This window comes from Streptopelia decaocto, assembly GCF_964273445.1.
Source record: "Streptopelia decaocto genome assembly, chromosome: 5".
NCBI lineage: Eukaryota > Metazoa > Chordata > Aves > Columbiformes > Columbidae > Streptopelia > Streptopelia decaocto.
Window position 1 is genome coordinate 65,069,142 of NC_138659.1, and position 22,065 is coordinate 65,091,206.

The following is a 22,065-nucleotide window of genomic DNA, read 5'->3' on the forward strand; positions in this document are numbered from 1 at the left end:
GTAAAGAGATTATGATTTTTTATCTTTTTAACTAATCTTCAAGATCCAACAATAATCAGTATTTATTTAATAAAGGTAGATCTTTAAGCATGCTTGAGTAACTTGGGAACTTCTACTACCTCTGGAACTTCTGCTCCCAAAACTTTTTAAGGGTCTTTCAAAATCCAGTCTTTGGTCATCAAAGGGCACACACATGACATACCCCACCTTACTAGCTGTTCTCACATAGCCTGCTGAAATTCAAGTTGATTACACCATATGTGAAAGTCAAAAAACGGAACAGTGGAAGATCAGTCTCACAAACAGGCTGTGGTGGGGAAAATGGGCTGCTAGTAGTTTAAGAAATCAATACCGACTTTGACACTTTTAGAGGTGGCAACATCAATGGCCATGGCTTTGATTTCAGTGTCCCCAAACTGCATAACTGTTTTGATCTCTCGCCGGTTTGGCACGGAAGCATCAGTTCCCGTGAGATCCAAGCGAAGGGTGCCACACTTTTTCACTCCAGATTCAGTGATGAAGCTGACATTATCTTGTTCTGAGCTATAGATATTGATCACTATTACTAACTGAGAAGGTTTGGCAGGTGTGTAACTGCGTGTCACAGTTTCTCCAAGGGCTACAGATTGGTCGGCTGAGATAAATTTGTCGAAGACATCAGTGCACCAGCGTGTACCATCTTTGATTAGCAGCTTCTCTGGTGGATGCTTCCCTTCCACAAAGCGATTGAGCACACCCACACCATAGGTGAGAGGTGAGCGCCGCACTTTGATGACAGCAGGGTCTAGACCAAAGAGAACCGCTCCTTTGAGGATAGTGAGCCCCACATCCTGAGGAATGATGACCCGACATCTTGAACCAAAAGCACTCTGGACAGCTTGTTGGAGTAAGGGGGATTCAGCGAAGCCACCCACCAGGAAGAGAAACTTGACATTGGTCACTTCTGGCTTATCAAACACATCACCTAAACAGAAACAGAGCCCATTCAATAGGGAATGTGACAAGGAAATGCAGGTGAAACTCCTAATGTCTGAGTGCACTGAATGTCCCATGCACATGCACAAGATCTGAAACTGTCACATCTATGCCCACACAGCCACATATGCCAGTTTCATTTCTGCAGCCTCTTCTATACTCGGTTTCACTGTGAATGGAAACTTACCTCACAGAATACAACATTTCTGAAGTGGCATTTAAAACAGAATTTTTATTTAGCTTCTACCAGTAAAGGGAGACACAAATTTATTGCAAAGAAATCCTGCCAGTCGCATTATGGGTGGTAAGGAAATTGAGATCATCTTGCCACTTGGAGTACCACTGAGATATTCCCAAACCTAACCAATTCATATACCCTTCATTGCATTCCAGATAAGTCACCACGTTTTAAATTCACTTATTATTTCTGATCCTAACATCTTAACCACAATATGTACCATCTGCAAAATAATACCTCCTTACATTTTTACAGATGTTCCTTCTTAGCTTAAGCCCACATCCCCTACTTTCAAGAAAATCATACAGTTCAGTTGTAAGCTCACCCTTATTTCAACTGATTCTAGACTTCTACCTCCTTGCTCAGATATAGACTGTTCTGTACTAGCTAAGTTGTGACCTCTCAAATTTATCTAATAATCCTTCATATATATTCAGTAAACCTGGATACTCCACTCCAAATAAAATTCAATTAGTGCTTTTTAACATGTAGCACAGCAATACTTTCCTTTGTACATACATTATACTTGATACTAATCCAGTCTTCCACAAGGAAGACTTTAAATAATAAATTTCCCAATAAACCTATGTCACTTCCAGTTACTGGATAAATAAATTCAGTGCTTTTAAATCATGCCTGGAAGTACTTTTACCAAGATGCATCATTTATTATTTGTAGTTTAGAGATGTCAGTGATTTGGACAGCCATGAACAAATGTAACTTTATAATAGGTAGGAATACAGGTTAAAGTGAACTAAATTCCTTGCCCATGTTTTGTGGGTACCAGGGGGGTGTTTGACTTTAATTCCAGTTACTGGTTTGAAACAGGTAAGCAAAGCTTCAGTTTTAGCTCAGCCATAAAGTGAAATTACATGCAGATACATACTGAGGTGCTGAACGATTTGGTCAATTGTAGGTTTGAAAAGAGCATTCATTGCATCTGGGCTCATCCTCAGCATTCCCTGGGAGGACCACTTCACAAAGTCCACACTGGAAAAGAACAGTTAAGAAGGACATTAAAACATTATTGTCGAGATGTAAGAAACAGCCAAGCACTCAGAAGACACACTAAATAAATAAATGAATGAGTTTACAGAATCTGCATGCATTTTGCATGGAAAAAAGTGCCTCACCTCACTCTAACCCCATACCAACTGCAGCAATGTAATATTTCAAAGGAGAATTGTTATTTTTGCTTGTATAATTGTTGTTTTCTTTGCCTGATTGCCTTCTGTAGCATTACCAATGTTCAGCTGCTTCCTGCAACAGCTGGCAGTCAATCCAGTGCCCGCTCATCTGAAACAGCACTGGTTCATCCCCAGAAGGGCAACATTTAGATTATAGCAGCAGAAGGCCAAAGCCACTGGAAACACACAAGGAAAACAAGCAAGGATGGGAAGCCTCAGGAGGCAAAAGGGAGCAGAGCATTTTTAATGAGGCATAACATTTGTTAAGTGAATACAGGCATTATGTTATTCCATCAGTGATACACATCCATACAGCTCAGTAATCTCCTTTTTATTCATGCACATTAGACATTACCTTTATATTCTTTCTATCCCATTATCCAATTAATTTAATTTTATTTGAAGGGAACATTTAGCATTCCCTCTAAGATTCACCATTAAGACTATTAATAAGAAGATGATCTTGTGAAGGGGACTATTTCTAGAAATTTTTAATTATTTCAGAACCTCAGGCTCATTTAGGAAGTGACTTTGAGCTAGATTCCATGTCATTTAGGCTTAAAAGTGCATTTACCAATAACTTTAGGAAGAGATGCAGAAATTTCAGCCTGCATGCTACATTCAACATTCACAGGATTAAAAAAAATGTAGAATGAACCCAAAGTACAGGTACTAGATATCACATCTTCTGCACCCAGGTCCCAAGCATTCTGCCCCAGATTTGCAGGCTCTCTTGTTCATTCTCTTAGATGCCATTAATCTCCAGGTCTCTTGTAGTATATGGTTTCAAAAGGTGCAATAAGCCCACTTCTACTTTCTCCTCTCTTCCTTTTCTATAGCAGCCTGTGATCTTGTTATTTAGGGTGACTTCTTGATACAGACTATCATGAATTAAAATCTCTGAGGGGGATTATGTCTCCCCGCCTATCAAGCAAATTATTTAACTGGTAAAATACTAGAAGAAAGCCTGCCATCACTTCAAAATAATGCTTTCCCTTTGCACAGCTCTATGTAGTAGTATATGCTTTCACCCATTACTTTCTATTGTTAATAAGTTTCCTGAAGCCATGAATACAGTTACACAGCTCACTTAACATCCTGGATTTGTTCCAGGGCCCAGGTCTATAAAAAATAAGGTTCCAGGTAACTTACTTTTAAACATCAAATTTTGTATTTGATCTAACCTTCCTAATTAACATGCAAGGGACTTAAAATATATGGTAAAACTCCAGAAACCAACGCAGTGGTGGCCTAACAAAAGTAATAGAAAGCACAGGAGGGTGCAAATCTTGTATAGAAAAGCTTTTGCTAGAGATTAATCAGAACTCTTCATTCTGGAAACTGCACTTCAGGCAATCCCATTTTCTCATCCCTATATTACATTTTTACATAATTATCTTTCTGTCTACATTTAATTAATTTTAATTCTTTGTCTTTGCTATCAGTAGTTAATTCAGCATCCATTTGGGTTCAATTGTCTACTCACTTGCTTTTCCTCAAGGCATGTTCTACACTGTGGCCTCGAAACTTCTTGTAATAGTCAATGAAGGAGAAAGGCAGGGTGATGTTTAGAGGATTGGTCCTATCTGGAGCTGCTGCCCGTTTACGTGATTCAAATGCTATCATCAGATCTACCCAGGCAGCAGGACGCTTGATTTTAAATTGTTCAATAAAATCTTCTCCAAATATTTTACACAGGAGCTTTTCAAATTCATAGTCCACACCTAGAGAACCATATGGTCCACCTGTATTACAAACAAAACACAGCTTTAATATTCTGAACTGTTTACTAGATTTCAAGTTGACCCAATACACATCAGATTGACACTACTAGGATTACTATAGTAGAAGGTCTACAGAAAGAGGTATCTTTTCTAAATATAGCAGTTGGTCTAATACAGAACACAATCTTACCTTTGTCTCACTTTTATTCCTATACCCTCATGGCCACTGTAATCCTATAGCCACCAAGACTGAGAAGGCTCAGTGATGAACTATATAGATGAAGAATAACTTAATATAGAGACACAGCAACACATAATAGGCTGAGTTGGGTGCTTAACAGCTTAGCCATAGGACAAAGCCAAAGGGAATTGAGTTCAGGAAGCAAATACAAAGTGCAGCTCCGTGAGTGGTATCTTTGTTGCAAACCAATTATTGTGCATTTTTTCCCAGGGGATGATAGGCCCTCTTTGTTACACCTCCTGTGAAATTAGTGGAATACATAAGATTCCCCTTAAATCTAGGTAAACTTCTGCCAACAGTCACTTCACAAGGATCTTGTTGTGACACTCAGCTACTCTCACAGTACATCTCTGGATGCTGAACAGAGCAGCAATACACAGGAGACCTCTCAAAGGAGGAAGATGACAACTCTATTAGTAGAAGTCAGACCGGGACCATGGCAGGAGGTCATGGCCTGAATGGGAATGAATAACACAGGAGAAAGCAGTTTCTTACCCTCCCAGCATGAGGTTTACCATACAAAAGCACCAGAAGCATTAAGTGATTTACCCATGTCTGCTGATGCACACCTAGGTTATATTAATTTGGAATGCTGGTCTTGTTTCAGGAAGAACTGTTAGGGAAATATGGGGAATAATAAAGGTATACATTTCCTTCAGGACAAGCCAAAATATTGCATAAATAAAGCAAAGAGTGAAAGTGACATTACCTGTTGCCTTGTATAGCTCCTTAAGATGTCCTTCAGGGAGCCTGATCTGATGGACAGTTATATCCACTGTGCCTCCTCCACTGTCAACAACGATGTAACGGTCTCCTAGTTTGCCAAAGGAAGAGGTAAATTATATTTACATCAGCATTACCACAACAGCATATTGCAATGAAAGCTTCTCAGAGGCATTATCACCATTAGAGAGAATGACTTACAGAAAGTCATGAATGTCTACCCTGAAGACTTGATCTTTATTAATAATTATAATGTGATAATTGATAACATGAAATTCAGATGTCAAAAGCTATTCATGTAGCCTGTATGAAAAGTAGATCAGTGGAATCATTCATGCTGCTGGTGTACATTCTAGTGGGTTACCAAATTAATACGATAACATATTCATAAGGTCTATTCAGAGGAAAATATTCTGGTTGCATTTTAAAAGCTGGATTCCTCTCTATCATCTCCTTAATAAACCGCCTTTTGCTAGAGCATACAGAATTGCAATAACTAAGAGCAGCACATCAACTTGCATTTTTTTTCTTTTCCTATTTATAATCACTCTGAGAACAACACAGTGCACAGCATATTTGTAAGAAACACAATGCTCACCTACAATAAAAAAACAGTGAGAGCAAAGTTTATTCAAGAAAGGACGCTACCTTCCTCCAGTTCGGACCAGATCTCTCCTATGACATTTTCCACCATGAAGGTACGACTCTGTCGATTACGACGGACGAGTTCCTTAGCTAGTCATTGAAAGAGTAAAAATGACAGAGTTTAAGAAAGCATGAAGGTGGTATCATCAGCTGCAGAAAACAAGAGCAAGTAGACTGATATGTTTTTCAGCCACATTAATCTTCCTTGATAGTAACTGGATTAAAACCAATAACCTAACATGAAAGCTACAAACAGGTCTTATTCCTTTCTTTTTATATTTTCTGTTTTTTAAAGCACCACCTGGAACCAACCAGCACTTCAATAAAAACCAGGCGGCAGCCCCAGGACCAGGGAGACAATCCCCACATCTCCAAAAGCCCCTACTGATTCTGGGTGCTCAGGTCAAGACGTCTCTTGAGCCTTTCAGGACACCAGTCTGTCTCAAAACAAGCAGCCAAAATCTTTGCTTCACAGATTTACAAATTCTTAAGGTCACAATGATCACCAAGGCAGGCGCACATAATATTTCAAATATACACCAACAAAACATTAAGCATAACCTAGCTATAATATGATAACAATAAGTTAACTTATAAGACTTAATTGTTACTTATACATTTAAAAGATGCAGAACTGTCCATGAAAATAAAACAGAGTAGTGAGAGCCTTTGCTTTTAAGCTTCTTAATCAACCCCTACATTCCCTGTGTAACCTTCACTCACCGTCAAAGGCACTTCTGTAAAACACTACAGAGGAAGAGAGGGATCCTGTATTAAAATATTATTCCTTCTGAAAGCACCAGCACGCAAATCACTGAATGCCTTTTCCTTCTTGTTTCTACAGTGCCCATTACTGGAAAAAGACCAGCATCCCCTGGCACCCATATCCTCCCTGTGAAGACCCCATGATGCAGCCAAGCTGTGTCAGCCTTGCTGTGCTGACTTAGCAGAACACAGCAAGAGCTTAATCGATGAAGCATTCAAGGGTAGAAAAAGCACTAGGTCTAAGCAAGGGCCTGACACAGAGCCCATAGAAGTCAATGGGAGTCCTGTCATTCACTCCTGTGGGCCAGAAGTGAACACAAGACCCTGCCTTTAACTACAACTGAAGTAATGTTATCCTGGCTGCTATGAACAGTAACATTTTTGGTTTGACTTCACAGCAACAACATGGTCCTTGGAGCACTTCTCTCTGTTTATATTTAAAGGGTTTTTCTCCTTAATCTGTTCTCAGCTTGTCTTGGGTGCCTGCCATGCCTTTATGAAATTTTAATTTGAAGCCCAAATTAATTCACTCCAAACTTTGTTTTCATTAATTTTGACATGAAACCTTTCTCATCGCCTATAGCTTTTATTATACAAAGACAAGAAGGAGAACGGTACCCCCTTGCCAAAGTATAAGCCCGTCAGCAGAAATCCATGATCTGCCAGTTCTGCCCAGCTTCAAAACCTTAGCTGAACAGAGAAACTCTTTTCTTTTATTATTTTCCCAGCAGCAAATCCCTGTGTAGCCTGAAAGCAAGTTCATATAAAATCGCATAGAACTGGAATGGGTTCAGGACATGAACAAGGGGGACAGATGGCAAAAGGGCCCTGAAGGCACTATGTCCTGTAAAGGGATTGTGTGTCCTGTGCTCTGCATGGGCCTCCATAACACTGAACACATCTGACAAGTGCTGGCTAGGAGAGGCATGGATTTGAGAGAATGATGTAGTGACTCTGTCTAACCAAAAAAAATACCCTCTGGTAAGTACAGAAATAGCTTTACTAGCTTAATCTCCCATTTGCCTGTACTGTTTTGACCTAGTAAATGTGATAAAATACAAATTCTTCTGAAAAATTCCTTCTGGGAGAGACTGACACACTACCACCGATATCAGTGCAACTGCTACAATTCACACAGGCTGGAAATCTGATCCATCATGTAGCAATCACACCTTACTCCTTTGTTTTCCTATTTTGTTTCCCTATCTTCCTCTATTCTCAGGCAGCATACCAAGCTCAAAAATCTTCGGTAATGAAGAATCTTTTGGCAAGTGACTTACACTGTGGTCCGATCTCTGTCCCTTATTGTAAGTCAGTCTTCAAACACTGATACTAGCAACAGATTCTAGGTCAAAAAATCAGAAGTGCTGTATCTAGTTGCTTTTCTATAAGTAAATTCATCGCTGTATTTCAGTACTTTGTATTCCCTTGAGTACTGAAAATAATTGATTATATTTCATAAAGATGGCATCAAAAAGCATTTGCCAAAACTCTGGAATGCCTCAGACTAAAAGTCTCATTGCAGATCCAGTTATTTAACATTGCTTCAGTTATGTAGCTAATTAAACACATAATTGTTTCCAACAAATTAAATTTAAAAAATGATCCAACATGAAGCACTGATTTTAATTAAGCCAGAGAAACACTGCTGTGAAAATACTACACCTCTCCTAAAACACTCTTAATGACAAGGCAAGGCAACAGAGCTACCTGTGTGCTACAATTCAAGTGTGTGCAAACATGTCTGCTGGATCAATGCCTAAACCAGTCTAATTACAGTAACCAGCAAAACAGTTTATAAAAACAAACTGATGTTGGCTTGAAACATTTCAAGAGAGCAAAGACAACAAGAAATGGTAAGAAAACAGCCCTCATGGACAAAGCAAACCTAGGCACAAGAATCTAAAGAACTAAGTCAATAGAAGTACCCTGTGTAAATCCAGTTCCAATGGTGTCACTTGGGCTGTAACCATTGACAGGTGCTCTACTGCTCAGGTCTATCATCTGGTGCAGGCGGAGCTTTCGGCAGTAGATGGAGGCAGCCTCAGGCTCCAGGGCAATGATCAACTGCTCGGGATTTTCAGGAGATGCCATTCCTGCCTGCGAGAGAGAATCAATCAGAGAAGTGGGGTGGGAAATACTGCAGCCTATCAGACACTTTTAAGCAAGTGAACAAGCTTTTCCGTAGCTCGGGGTTTCATTTTAGGTCAGCCCTCTGAGTTCAATGCTATTTCCTAAAGGTCTTGATCTGGGAATCGTTCTGCCACAATGTACAGCACAACTTCAGAGGCTGTAAGAGGGAAGTACGCATGCACTTACCATGCCAATGTCTAACTGAGCAGCCGTGTGCATGACAAGTGGAGAAAGGAAGACAGTTGGTTTTAAACCTGTAATGAATGGCCTAAACCCTGAATTCCTGATTAACCCATGAATCTGCTCAGAGGGGCTGTAGTCTCCTTTAAGAAATGAAGGAATACCTTTGGCCTCCTCTCCCCACTAAGCTATTTTAAGTGTGCCTTTCTTTATATGCCAGATATACACAGTCCTTGCTGAAATGGGACTCCCCACACTGTGTAGCTTAGTAGAAATATACGATTCACTTTGCCAGTAATGCATCTTCTGACTCAAAACCAACATTTGCTATTTCAAAATCCATTGCTATTAAGCACATTCACTTTTATAACAATCTTCAAAATGCTCAGCATATTCAAGGACTCAAAATACAAAGGGGCAGGTTCCCTAAAATGTAATGAGAACAAGCCTAAAAATAATCTCACATTATACAAGCAACATTTGCCATTCTTTCTATTTTCTTTATAGATTTTCAGCCTCCAGACACACAGATTTTCAAGAAGCCACAAGTTCTCATGTAACCGCATCATTCTTAGAGCTCGGCTTTGAGAAGAATATCAAAGAGCAGTCGCTAAAACTGTGTTTGTATTCCTTTTGTTCTGTACTTCTCCCTACTGTACAACTTTCTGTTAAAACAGATAGAAACATCCTTCAACTCTTTCTGGCCAGCTTTTGGTTTACCTGCTGTTGTTAAGTGCCTGAGCACTAAATCATGCTAGCAAACAAGTAAATGAACATTTTTCTGATTCTGTGGTCAGTATTCCAGCAAACCCTCACTTCAGCTCATACATGGACACTGTGGTGGCTTCAACATGTCCCCAAAAGACCGTAGACTTGCATGGAAAGACTGTGGACCAGGACTGGAATTTGGCTTCCTTTACACAGCCACCCTGTGGGAATTGCTGGCTAGTTTACACCTGCAGCTAGATACGGAAAGTAAGGCTTGTTGAAAAAGCAATACTGGGGTAAAACTTGGAGAAATGAAATTGTCCTTCACATTTACTGACTCCTTTTACCCTCTCCATTTTAATAAATAACAAAAACCATCTTTCATACAAAGCATCTTCCTTTGATAATGAAAAGGGAAAACCAACAACAAATAAATTCCAAAATAATAAAGTAAGAGTTAAACTAATCATGGTTGCTTATTATTTTGAAAGTATACCTCAAGACTGGAATTACGGTCACTTTACATCCTTTATTGCTGCTGGGCAAAACCTTGTGCTTCAGCACAGGTCCAAGCCAGACTCTCCTGCCATCACACCACTTGCATGCAACCATGTTGGCAGGTACAGGCTGGGAATCAAGTTCTTGCATTGTGCCATAGTATAAACCCAATCCTTCCTTCAGCTGCTCCAGATCATACCATAGTTTGAGTTGGAAAGGACCTTCAAAGCTCCCCCAGTGCCACCCCTGCCATGAGCAGGGACATCTTCACCCAGCTCAGGTTGCTCAGAGCCCCGTCCAGCCTGCCCTGGGATGCCGCCAGGGATGGGGCATCCACCACCTCTCTGGGCAACCCGGGCCAGGCTCTCACCACCCTCAGCGTAAAAAATTTCTTCTGCATGTCTAACCTCACTCTCTCCTCTTTTAGTTTGAAACTGTCACCCCTTGTCCTGTCACAACAGGGCCTGCTAAAACATCTGTCCCCATCTTTCTTATAGGCCCCTTTTAAGTACTGAAAAGCAGCAAAAAAGTCTCCCTGGAGCCTTCTCCAGGCTGAACAACCCTGACTCTCTTGATGTACTAGGCACAATCAGGGCTGGTTTCCTGCCAGCTTACTTAAACATCACTTATTGCCAGCTGAGCTCTTCTGCACACAAAGCTATAATTTGTTGCTTTTGAAAGGAAAACATTCAAGATACGAATCAATACTTGATCTCTGACAGATATTTATCTAATCTGCTAAAGAATTCAAAAAATGTATGGTCTCTGCACATGAACTATCTCAGCCCTTTACTGTTTTTGCCTTTGGAAAGTTTTTCCTAAAAGCCTAATCTGAATCTTTCTTGCTGCAATTTTAAGGCCAGCACCTCTTGCCCTATCCAGCAAGAGCACAGAGAACAAATAGAACAAATAGCTCCCTACTACCCTGCTGCAGCTTTCACATACATTAAAACCATTATCACGTCCTGTGAGAGCTCTGAATCTGAGCAGCAAATGTAGGGGTTTTTAATGTCCAGTGATGTGAATGCTCAATCTGCTCCATGTACTGGGCATATGTTAGTAGCACAGACAAAGCAAATCCTACTCTTGAGTCTAACCTATGCACTAAGAGAGAAAATTATATTTTAGGGAAAAAAATATAGTTTGTTGCTAAGGATATTAAAATCCAAAGGCTACATCATAAGGTATTTGCAGAGGTGATGAGAACTGAGTTACACACACAGAGAATGCACTGAGGGGCAAAAAGATTGTATTAATTGCAAAGTCATCTGTTCTGGGGGCTATTTTGGTACAAATTTCCAAGGGTTCATCTAAAAGAAAACAGTAAACCATTAACAACAACATTTGCTTCCTCCCCTCCTCCAGCAGTAGTCTGTACCATGAACTTTTCACATTGCAGCCTGCATGTCAGAGGGGAAAGGCAGTGACCTGCAGTGGATGGACTCAGACCCATGTTCTCAGACCCTCCAAGTATAGCAGATGCTATTCTTGCTACTTTTTCTGTCTAGATATTATTTTAACATGCTCAAAATATCTCCTGAGGAAAACATTCAAAAGAAATGACAGTTTTTAACATTTCAAAGCACAGCTGATCCTAACAGAATTTCATAAAGAAAACATTGGTATTTTTTTCTTAAGAAGGTTTTCTTACAGAGTTTGAACGGCCAGTTGCAATGAAGAATGTGTTATTTCACATCATAAAAACAACATACAAAGAATCTTGTACAGTGAATGGTAGCAGACATCCAACATATATATCCAGCATACATATATTTTTTTATACTTACATATATATATGTATGGATCACTACTGACTCTATTTCATACTTTGTGTATGCAGTATTTCTGCTCAGATCACAGGTAGCACACTACTGTACAAATATATATATATCTACATGTAACATAGAGAAAATGGGGAGACAAGAAAGAAACATGAACACACATACTGCTAGGGAGGAATGGAGCAATGAGGCTGCTTTAATACAAGCTCTCAGAAGATGAAGACTTGGGAGCCAGTACCTCTGTTGCATCACTACAGCCAAGGAGAAATGGACAGATGGGAAAAAAATATCAAGCGTGCAGAGAAAGAACAGTGAGAACAGCAGGAGGTCAACACAAAAAAGCGATGCACTCACTAAAAACATTAACTGTGTAAGTTTGTGAATTTTCTATATTTTACATTTGTTCCCTTCTATCTGCCTCACTCCATGTCCTCACCCACTGCTGCCCAAGTACTGCTGTAACTAAGACCAGAGACTCACAAGTTCACGGGACAGATCTAAACGATGTCTCTGTATTCAACACCATGTCATATAGATCATTCTGGCAGTGGGACAGATGCGTCACGTTGCTTTTGCCTAGGGGAGTTATAGCTGACTTCATAACAGAGCCATGTCTTGACTCGAGTCTGGTAAGGAGATTTTCTGCCATTTACTCCCTAGCAGCATAAACCCAGTCACCACTTATGAAACACAAAGGAAGCACACAGCAGCTTTCCCAAAAATGCAAATGAGGAAAATCCATCATGGAATTACAAAAATCCTTTGAGTATCAGAAAGTTCTTAAAAAATGAGTTTATTTGCAGGATATTGTCGCACTTATCTACCTGGCAGAGGCAAAGAACACCATGAAAAGAACTATGTCAAAAGATTGCCCCATACTCCCTTTGCTCATATGCCTGAGGACTAGGATTTAATGCTTTGACAAGAGAACTCTCAGATTTTCACTCACCCCAGTAAAACAGGTCTGTGAGCCAACGCATTGCTGCTCATTCGCCAAGATGCATTGCTCACAGCAAACCTCAAAGTGCGTCAAACCCTCATGTACTGGAGCACAAATAACTTTACCATCCAGATGCAGGTGAATTCTCAACCTGGCACACTAGCTCTGCTTTACAGCCAGAGCTGTGTCACCAGACAAGAGCCACAGCTGACCACAAATGCATTCTTGATTCCCTGAACAGCATCCTATGCCAATTGTTAGACTAATTCATCATTAGCAAATATTGAGGTCTGGAGTGTGGCTCAGTAAAGCAGTTTGAGCATTTCCAGAGAACTAAATGATCCTCACCACATGCAGAATCATCATTACGACAGATTAAAAGATGCTACTTTTAAAACCCAGCCTCACATGCCATGATGCACCATGAAAAAAGCAACATACTTTTTTTTTTTTTAATATTATAATGTACAGGGCCTTAAAGACAGCACTACAGTACAATATTCCACACAGTCTGAGCTTTTTTTAAAAGGCAATAAAAGCCACGACGTAGACCTAGATGACAAGCTCCCATCTCTGAAAGCTACCACATTTAGAAGTGTCAGCATGTAGTGCCACTCTGCATAATATTATAAACTCAGAATCTTCCTTACAGCGAAAAAACAGTGAAAATACATCTTAACACAGCCTCTGAAAAAGGTCCAAAAAATAAGAGAAATGGCTAAAAGTCAGTACATACTAGAAATAATGGAGGTGCAAAGGAGCACTGCACAGATTTAGGGTTAATCAGATCTGTGCTGGCAGTTTGGTCTTGACCTCTGTTTCACTGGAGTCTCGAGTCAGGGTCAGAGCAAACTGCAGCTGGGTCTACTTCAGTTCTAACGCTCACGTTAACTTGCAGTATGGTGCTGTTCACCACTGCAAGAGGAGCACAGAGGCCACTCTTGACACCTCAATTCCCCTTTGGTCCAGGGACCCACTTTTTACCCATTTAGTAACATTTGATACATCACTTTCAGGGTCAAATGTAACAAGTAAGTTATTCCAATGTATATTCACAAATTTTAAATAGTGCATTTTCTCTGCTTAAGAGCTGTGCTTACACTCAGAAGTGAATTTTACTTTCTGTTGCACTATTAACCAGTGAAATGATCCTGGCAGATTCTGTATTCCTTACTAGCTCAGATTACCAATCTGTAAAATATGTATACTAGTGCCTTTGTCCTTTATACACTGAAAGCCACCAAAGGAAAACATTTTGTAAACTAAATATAGAGTAACATAGTATATTACTTTCATGGCAGTTAAATTTGATCTTTCAGAAAGAAAAACAAACCAAGAATGAGGTCTGATTGGATGAATTCTAGTTTGCTGCTTTGATAAACTCTGTAGGCAAATAAGACCTGATTCAGTACTGCCTCAGTGCCATAGGCACTGCATTCACAATTAATAAGACGTTTCCAGATACAAAAATGTAGCATAAATAGACTACACAAATAAACATGCAAGAGAAGAACCACCTTCATCAGACAGTTGGAAAAACAAGGCATAGAGACTAAAAGCCTTGGTTAATGCTGCACAGAAACCCAGAATAAGGCAGGAATTCCACAATCCCAGAACTCCAGTTCAGTGTCCCAGTCAAATGCTCCTCTTCACCAAATAGCAAGCTTCAACTTCTGCACGGGACACCTAACAAGTGCAAAAAGCTTCAGCGCCAGCTACATCCCAGCCTCGGGTGCCCATTCTGCTTTGCAGTTTGCCACCTCCACCAACTACATTACTTTAATCACCTCTGAAGCAACACTGCAGATGAGATGAGTGGAATGATCCATTCTTCTGAGTGGAAGGAAGAACCTTTTAAACTTGTTCTACCACTGAAGCCACCTTTGTAGGCACCAGTGATAAATTTTAAAAGTTGGATTCCATTAAATATCTCTGTAAAGATAATGTAGTTCATTAGGAAATGAAGCCCTGCAGGACAACATCATTCATCCAAGAAAACAGAAGCTGTGAATTAACATTAACATTTTTCTATTTTCCAATATATTTATTATAATTAGTAACAATAAGAAAGCCATGATTGCAAGTTAAGCACCGCACAGTCTCCATGAAGAAAGTATTGTGTGACTGAATCAAGGCAACACAAAACAGCAGTTGGAAATTAAGTGCCTTGTGGAATTTACACTGTTTAAACTAATCAGTTCATTGTGTTAACACCATGATAACACCATCAGTTAGTGCCTTGGTAAGTGAGCTCTTCTCTAATCCTCTCCTTTTTTCACTAGCTAGCACTTTCTCCAGTTCTATGGCATCAAACTGGGATCTCACAAATAAACATCTGACATCTAATTACAGAGGCAGAGCTTGCCAGGAAAGAAGATGAGCAACATGGGAAAGGACTCTCAGCATTATCACAAAGAGGCAAGTAAGGGGGAACTGGGTTGGCAGGGAGTGGGGTTAGTGGATATCACAAAGCTGCATGAAAAGCACAGCACATGCAGTTTTGCTACAGCTTAAGTCTTGAGACTTCAGAAGCCTTCAGAAAAAAGTTTGAAAATCACTATGCCTTCATGTACTTTCGTGCTCTGCTGTTAGTCTTCAGAGTGACGAATAGTACCACAGCACAATAAGCATAGTGAATAAACAGAACAGAGTGAGGTCAGTCAGCCCATTTAGCTCAGTCCACTTATCAGTTCAAAGACAGGTTCTTAAAACTGCTCAACAGCCACAAAACAAACAGGATTTTCAAAGGCACCCAGGTTCCTCTTAGAGACCACATGAAGAGGGTTTGCCAAAGGCAGGAGGAAGAGCTGCTGGGTGCTCCCCTCCTTTGGAATATTCATCCTCAGGATTTAAGAGCCTAGACGAAAACCAAGAATTTTCTTTCTTTTTTAAAATCTAGTCATGACAATGCTCGAGTGGTGGTTGATCCTGCAAAGACTTGACATTTACACTGTCACAGAAGCACTTTCTGCTTTACAGCACCAAGAGTTTTTTGCTTTCTTTTAAACAACATTTGCTATACATACATGCATATATAGAACACATATACATAAATGCATACATTTTCACACTGTTGTGGCCTGTTGAGATAAAATCAAGTTTGTGGCATAGGCTGTCCTTTATCCTATTCTGATCAGGTGCCACTGATGATATTTTGCATTTCACAAGTGAGAACATAGTGGATAATTATCACAGCTGCAGAATTCCTTCAGTGTCAGCTTCCCCATCTGTACAGTTAAATGACAGGACAAAGACACCCATCTTTCTGCAAGAAAACTGCTTAAGAGAGCATAAATGAAATCTCAGGCTACAGTAAAATACTAGTAACTATATTTTGTAGACAAAGGAAACATATATTTTGAATTATGACAAGTGGAAGGCAAGGGGGCACAAAACTGGAAGTTAAGAGACCCCTGTAACAATTTTCATTTATTCACTTTGCACTAGCATAAGTGATTGAGTAACAGGACTGTCAATAGAAGGATGAACCCCAGTGTAAAAGTGAGCCTTTTAATTGTCCTTAGGATTTGGAGATTATCTCAAGACATGTCTCTGAGACCCCAGGTATCTTGCCTTCTGCCATGATGAAGTAGATACTGTTACTATATATTTTACATAATTTTCCTTGCTTTTAAAATACCAGAGTGTAGGCTTTGCAGTGCTTTTTGAATTTCCAGGCTCACCCATACCAGCAGCTTATACAAAGTAACTAATCCACAGATAATAAACAGTCTTCCCACAGGCTTCCCGTAGTCTGCATTTAGTGCTGCTCACACTTCAAAGGCAGAACTCACAAGCTATGAACTCCTGTAAAAAGAGTTTGTAAGTGAAATGATTGATGACAATAATAACGTACTTCACACTTGCATCTACATAGCTGGTTTGGTTAATTTCACCAGACAAGATATAAATTAAATCCAGGTAATAGTGACGCTACTTCCCATTTAAGAGTTTGCGCATGAACATCTGTGTTGAAGGGGCAAGAGATTTAGAGTAGCATTTCATTTATAATTAGACTTAGTTTTATGGTGGAAAAAACTCTTGGATAGCAACTTCAAAAAGCTGGGATGAAAATATGTAATCATTGTGTAAACTATTATTAATTCCAAAGAAACCACTAGAATCACAGCCCTCTACTACAGCACTTACACTGAGAAAGAACAAAGATGTGAGTACTCATGACTGCTAAATTCCATGAGTAATGGCTACAGAATGAGCTCTGTAGAAGTTCTAAAATGAAGACTCTTGCACCCCTCAGTTCAAGAGGGACATGGAGAAAGTGGAGAGGGTTCAAGCAGGGCTACCAGGGAAGATGTTTGGTAAGGAGAGCCTGAGGGAGCTGGGTTTGTTTAGTCTGGTAAAGAGGCAGCCAAGGAGCAACGTAATAGGTGCCTGCAGCTATCTGAAGGGCAGTTACAAAGACAGCAGAGTACAACTGTTCTCAGTCTTTCCAGGAGATATAACAAGGGGCAACAGCCACATATTGCAGCTTGTTCCAGTTGGGTATTACATAAACCTCTTTTTACTAGGAAGGTGATGCAGCATTGGAACAGCTGCTCAGAAGAGGCATCTCTGTCCTTGGAGATTTTTAAAACTTGGCTGAACAAAGCTACTGCTGACCAGGTGTTGGCAATAACCCTGCTTTGAGTGGAAGGTCAGAGTAGATGATCTCCAAACACTTCCAATGAATACATCCATGATTCTAAAATGATGCAGATATTATTCACTAAGAAAGACCAGAACTGCTGGTAGGAATCTTTCCCAAACACCAAAGACTTACACACTTTCTCGTTCCTTGTCTTTGTGAATGCCACGTCAAATTCTTGCCTGTATGAGCGAGAGGAAGCCCATTGTGTCTGACAGTTTGACAGCAGTACCAGACTCACCATAACAAGCCTGCAGTTAGTCAGGGTCTCACACGTTTCCTCATGGAGTTCAGCATCTTTGCAATTAGAACTTTTATTTGTCTTGAGATCAAAAGGAAACATTTGTCACTGTATCCTTTTCTTTTTTAATCTGAAAAACTACACTTCTAAAATCTGAAAATCTAAAGAGCATGACAGTCCTAAGCAGCCATTTAGCCTTAAACACCAGCCCATCCTTCACTTTACAAAGTGGTCCAATATATGGAAAGCAATTAGTTTAATGCATCAAGGATGCATAAGTTGAGTTTACTACTTTAATACAATCTGCACCAAAAAACCCCACAAAAATCTGCCTCAGTCCAATGTCTTAATTCATTTTCCTATATTTGGTTATAGAGAAAAAATGGTTTTCTGCTTAAAAGTGTGAGAATAAAATAGCAGACCTAGATTTGAAGCTCAATTCTTTTGCATTCAGCTTTGCTACAAGCTTCCCATATAACATTTTGCAAGTTACTTAGACCAAACTTTGTGAAACAATTCACTAAAGCAAATGTATCAATTTCTAGTAATCAGCTCAATATCGAGGTTTACAATGGAGCTGTTGCTGAAGTTTGCTGGGATGAGGCGTGCTTGGATTCTGAATAACCACGCTGGCTATCAGTCATGTACATACCTGATCTTGCTACTCAGCAAGCTGCTTTGGACCAAAGCAGAACTGATTTGGTATTTCATTTCTGTTTACTAACCTATCAATAAAGCTTCTCCTATGATAAGAAAAAAAGTGCAGTTTGTAACACTGCTCCCTCCTAATGGCTGTTGAGAAACTATGGCATTATCCCATTCTGAAAAGCAAGAAGATAAACGGGGCATCTGGAACTGTAATGAAGTGCGACTTTCACTTTCAGCACACTCTGAATAATGAATTTTGTGGAGCTGCATTGGCTACAGTCAGAACTGCAACATCTGTGTGGTCACTGATTAGATGAACCAATTTGTTATAGATGACTAGGCTGTCTTATTAAGATAAATGCCTTTGCTAAGCATGGTCAGACTGCCTATATTCTTCCTGGGGTTGCTGTTACAAAGCTAAGAGTACGGATTGCTTTACTAGTGCATTACTATACTTCATATTTTATACATTATTTTTATAACCTATTATTTGTATTTTCAACCTGAACTTGAAATTATTTGGGACTGTAAGCACTGTTTGATTCTATTATTAAAACCCATACTCATCGGGTCTTCCGGATTTTGTATTATAATTTCCCTTTTTTAATTTATAAAACAATAAAACTTACTAAACATAACATATAATACAAACCTTTGAAACTCCTAAAATGCATAACGTCATCCAGAGAAGGAAGAGCAGCAGATAATCTCAAGGGCTCCTGAGCTCTATGCTCAGGGAAACAAGGCTCTCCTGTGCAGTAGGAGCAATGAGAGCACAGAGAATCGGAAATATTGTCAAATCTCTACATGTGACACTAACAGAATTGCAGAATATTGCAAGAATACCGTATTCACTACATAAGTGATACCAGGATTAACATTATACTTCTAGTCCACATGCTAAAGTACATAAGGCTTCCTGCAGAAAACAATGCTGTCAAAAAGGGCTTCTTCCTGTCTAGCTTTCCAAAATATCATCCTTTCTCAGTCAGAGAAGTCCTTTAATTGGTTTGTCTCTAGTTCAAAAACCCAAGAAAGTTTATAATTTCAAACTGTACTGTGACAGCCCTGACAGGTGAATGCCAGCCTACCCCAAACCTAGCAGACATGTTATATGACTCAAAGAAAAAGGTCCTTGGGACAATCTTGAACTATTTTACAACTGTCACGCTGCGCACACAGAAGACCGCCCAGAAATGTGTACGAGCTGTTTATTGTAAACTTAGGCTCTCACTGAAAACAATACATAGTTAATTTCTGAGGGACTGCTGGTCATTTTTTCATCTCTCAAAGGAAAAGTCTGTTTGTGCTGAACTTCCCATGGAGGTGATTTCAGGTTTTACAGAGCTCTGCAGATCTGAGAGCTAATGTGGAAGGACAGAATCAGCATTCTATCTTGGCACAGGTGAGAGATAGAAATCAAAGAGATAAAAGAATGGGAAGGAGTGTATATTGCACCTGTGGAAAGGTCTGGGAAGAGGGTCAGGAGGAACTGCCACATCCCACTGCCTGTTCTGCCCCTCAGTCTCTGACTCCCCTCTTCACGCACATACTTCAGCAAGCTCCAGCGCTTGGGCTCAGACCTGCACCAACCACAGCCACAGTGCTGGCTCACTGGGAGTTCACATCTGTTTTCAACAGACTGTGCAGAGATAGGCAAGGGCTGCCACATCTCCCAGCAGCACAAGACAGCACCCAAAAGCCCAAACACGCCACTCTGAGAATGCTTTTTGATGCAGTCACAGAGACTATATGTCTGCCATAAGCTCCCTTCTCTCTCCTCCCCTGTACTGAAACCTACATCAATAGGATGTGAACTCAGAACCTCTGCCTCCATTCCTTCAAAATTTTCACCAGTATTTGGCCCACAAATAACTCCAAACCAGCATTATTAAAGCTGACTCACATATTGCTGAATGATAACTTGCTAAGGGAGAGGCTGTGTTGGCAGTTTGATGATAAATGGGATCACAGTGCCATTGAATCCATACCTCCACCACTGTGATGTTGCTGCAGCTTGCTCCCAAGTGATTGTTGCCACAGATCACATTTGTGCAGTAAATGAAAGCTTAGCTCCAAATGGCATTACCAAGATCTTTTTTTTCTGCATTACACTATATCCCCCAAGGTGCAGGAGGACATTAGTTGCAAGTTTTATGACTAGCACACATTAGAAAAATGGAGCCATTAAATTCTCATAAGCTTTTCAATTTTTCATGTTACATTATTGTAGAAATGCTTTTTGTACCATGGGCATGCACCAGTTACCACAACAGCAAAGCCTGACTCTCCTCCTATTTAAGCAACCTCTTAGTGTCTCGGGCTCTCCCCTTCACTTTGTTTCAAAATATCCTCATTGTAGGTCCTTATGGCTCAGGGTGATTTTATTAGAGACACATAAGTGGCCCTGACTGACAGCAGTTTCATCGAGAAAATTATATGCTTTCTATTTATCGTTAGTTACATCTTATTTTATGCCTTGGTCTTTCTGAGTTAGCCTTAATATTTTTCACTATAGTTCTATTTCCAGCTTGTATTTCCTTTATCTGTCTTTGTAACTGAATACTGGCACCTAAGATGCTTTTTCAGCCAACCTATTACCCTCCTTCATTGTCCTTTGTAGGAATTTATTACAAACAGTCCTACCCAGCTTTATATCTTGTCCACCCTGATTTATATGTGTTCGCAGACTTCTATCACTCCCCCGACTCCTCCTGATTGTAGTTTAAAGCCTTTCAGACTGTTTTCTTCTTTTATCTGGAAACACCCATCCAGCACAGTTTTCCCTCCAGGCAGAGGGAAGATTCTGATTTTTGGCTACTTCTATTAGATCCAGTGCCCTTTCAGGCAATTTCTAAGATCCTGAGAACATGTTCTACAGCTTTATAAGACAGGCACAGATCCATCTACCTACTCCTACCTAAAATGCTATGAAAATCTCCTGGTTTACTTACTTAGAAAAATAAAGCCTCCAAATATTCCAGTTTGTGCAATGGAAGTGGACAAACAGAAATGCACAAAACTGGATTAGCAGATGGCTTTGTCAACCGCCTGTGCTTTCATGTGAACCTGGCTAGGTAATTGAAATGTGTAATCAAGATCCATTAGTACACATTTCCCACTGTGCTGAATTCCCACTCTGTAATCTTCACTCCTCAGTTAGTTATCCTTTCCTAATTAAACACAGCTACATGATGCAGAATCCTCCCCAACATATCATTTCATAAACATTTTAATCCTTATGATTAAAAAGACCTTAATATCACAAAAGTGAAAGCATGGACTCAAGAGAACCCCAGAAGCTACAAATAACCAGGATGGTTGATGTATTATCACACTTCTGCCTTGTCTGCCTCCACTAACAAGTACCATTTCAAAAAAATCAGCAGCTTTCCAGTGTTGCTTATGCCTGAACATTATTGCCTTAAGTAGTTTATAGCAGAAGTCTGTTACATGTGCCTAGAGAAATAAATTTCAGTTGCATGTGTTTTACATGCCAAAGAAAATTATTGAAATTATTGTCACCTTCACAGATAACAATCTAGTTAAAACTCTCCTGTCATCTTTTTAAAATCAAATGTACTTCATGTCACGTTTTTATTAGCAAGAGTTTTATGTGCCATCACATGACTCTTTGACCAGATTGTTTACTTTTCTCTGCAGGTTTCTACAGAGCAGGGTAGTACTGATCAATGTAATGTAATGTAACCCTGGAACACAATGTGTTAAACAATTCTCATGACAAGCATTCCATGACAAAATTGATGTGAAAACATTAATAAAGATTCAGAGA

At 39.8% G+C, this 22,065-nt stretch overlaps 1 protein-coding gene across 1 annotated transcript in view; it reads right to left on the reverse strand.

The window, feature by feature from the left end:
- Positions 1-329: 329 nt before the first annotated feature.
- The window catches only part of HSPA12A (heat shock protein family A (Hsp70) member 12A), a gene marked incomplete at its 3' end in the record, with an annotated part of 53,316 nt that continues 31,580 nt past the window's right edge, over positions 330-22,065 (reverse strand). Inside the window, exons 7-12 of the mRNA XM_082052856.1 lie at positions 8,427-8,598; positions 5,737-5,823; positions 5,075-5,179; positions 3,887-4,145; positions 2,100-2,203; positions 330-964 (exon numbers count right to left, since the gene is read on the reverse strand). Of these exons, the coding sequence (XP_081908982.1) occupies positions 330-964; positions 2,100-2,203; positions 3,887-4,145; positions 5,075-5,179; positions 5,737-5,823; positions 8,427-8,598 (1,362 nt within the window). The remainder of the gene's footprint in view (positions 965-2,099; positions 2,204-3,886; positions 4,146-5,074; positions 5,180-5,736; positions 5,824-8,426; positions 8,599-22,065) is intronic.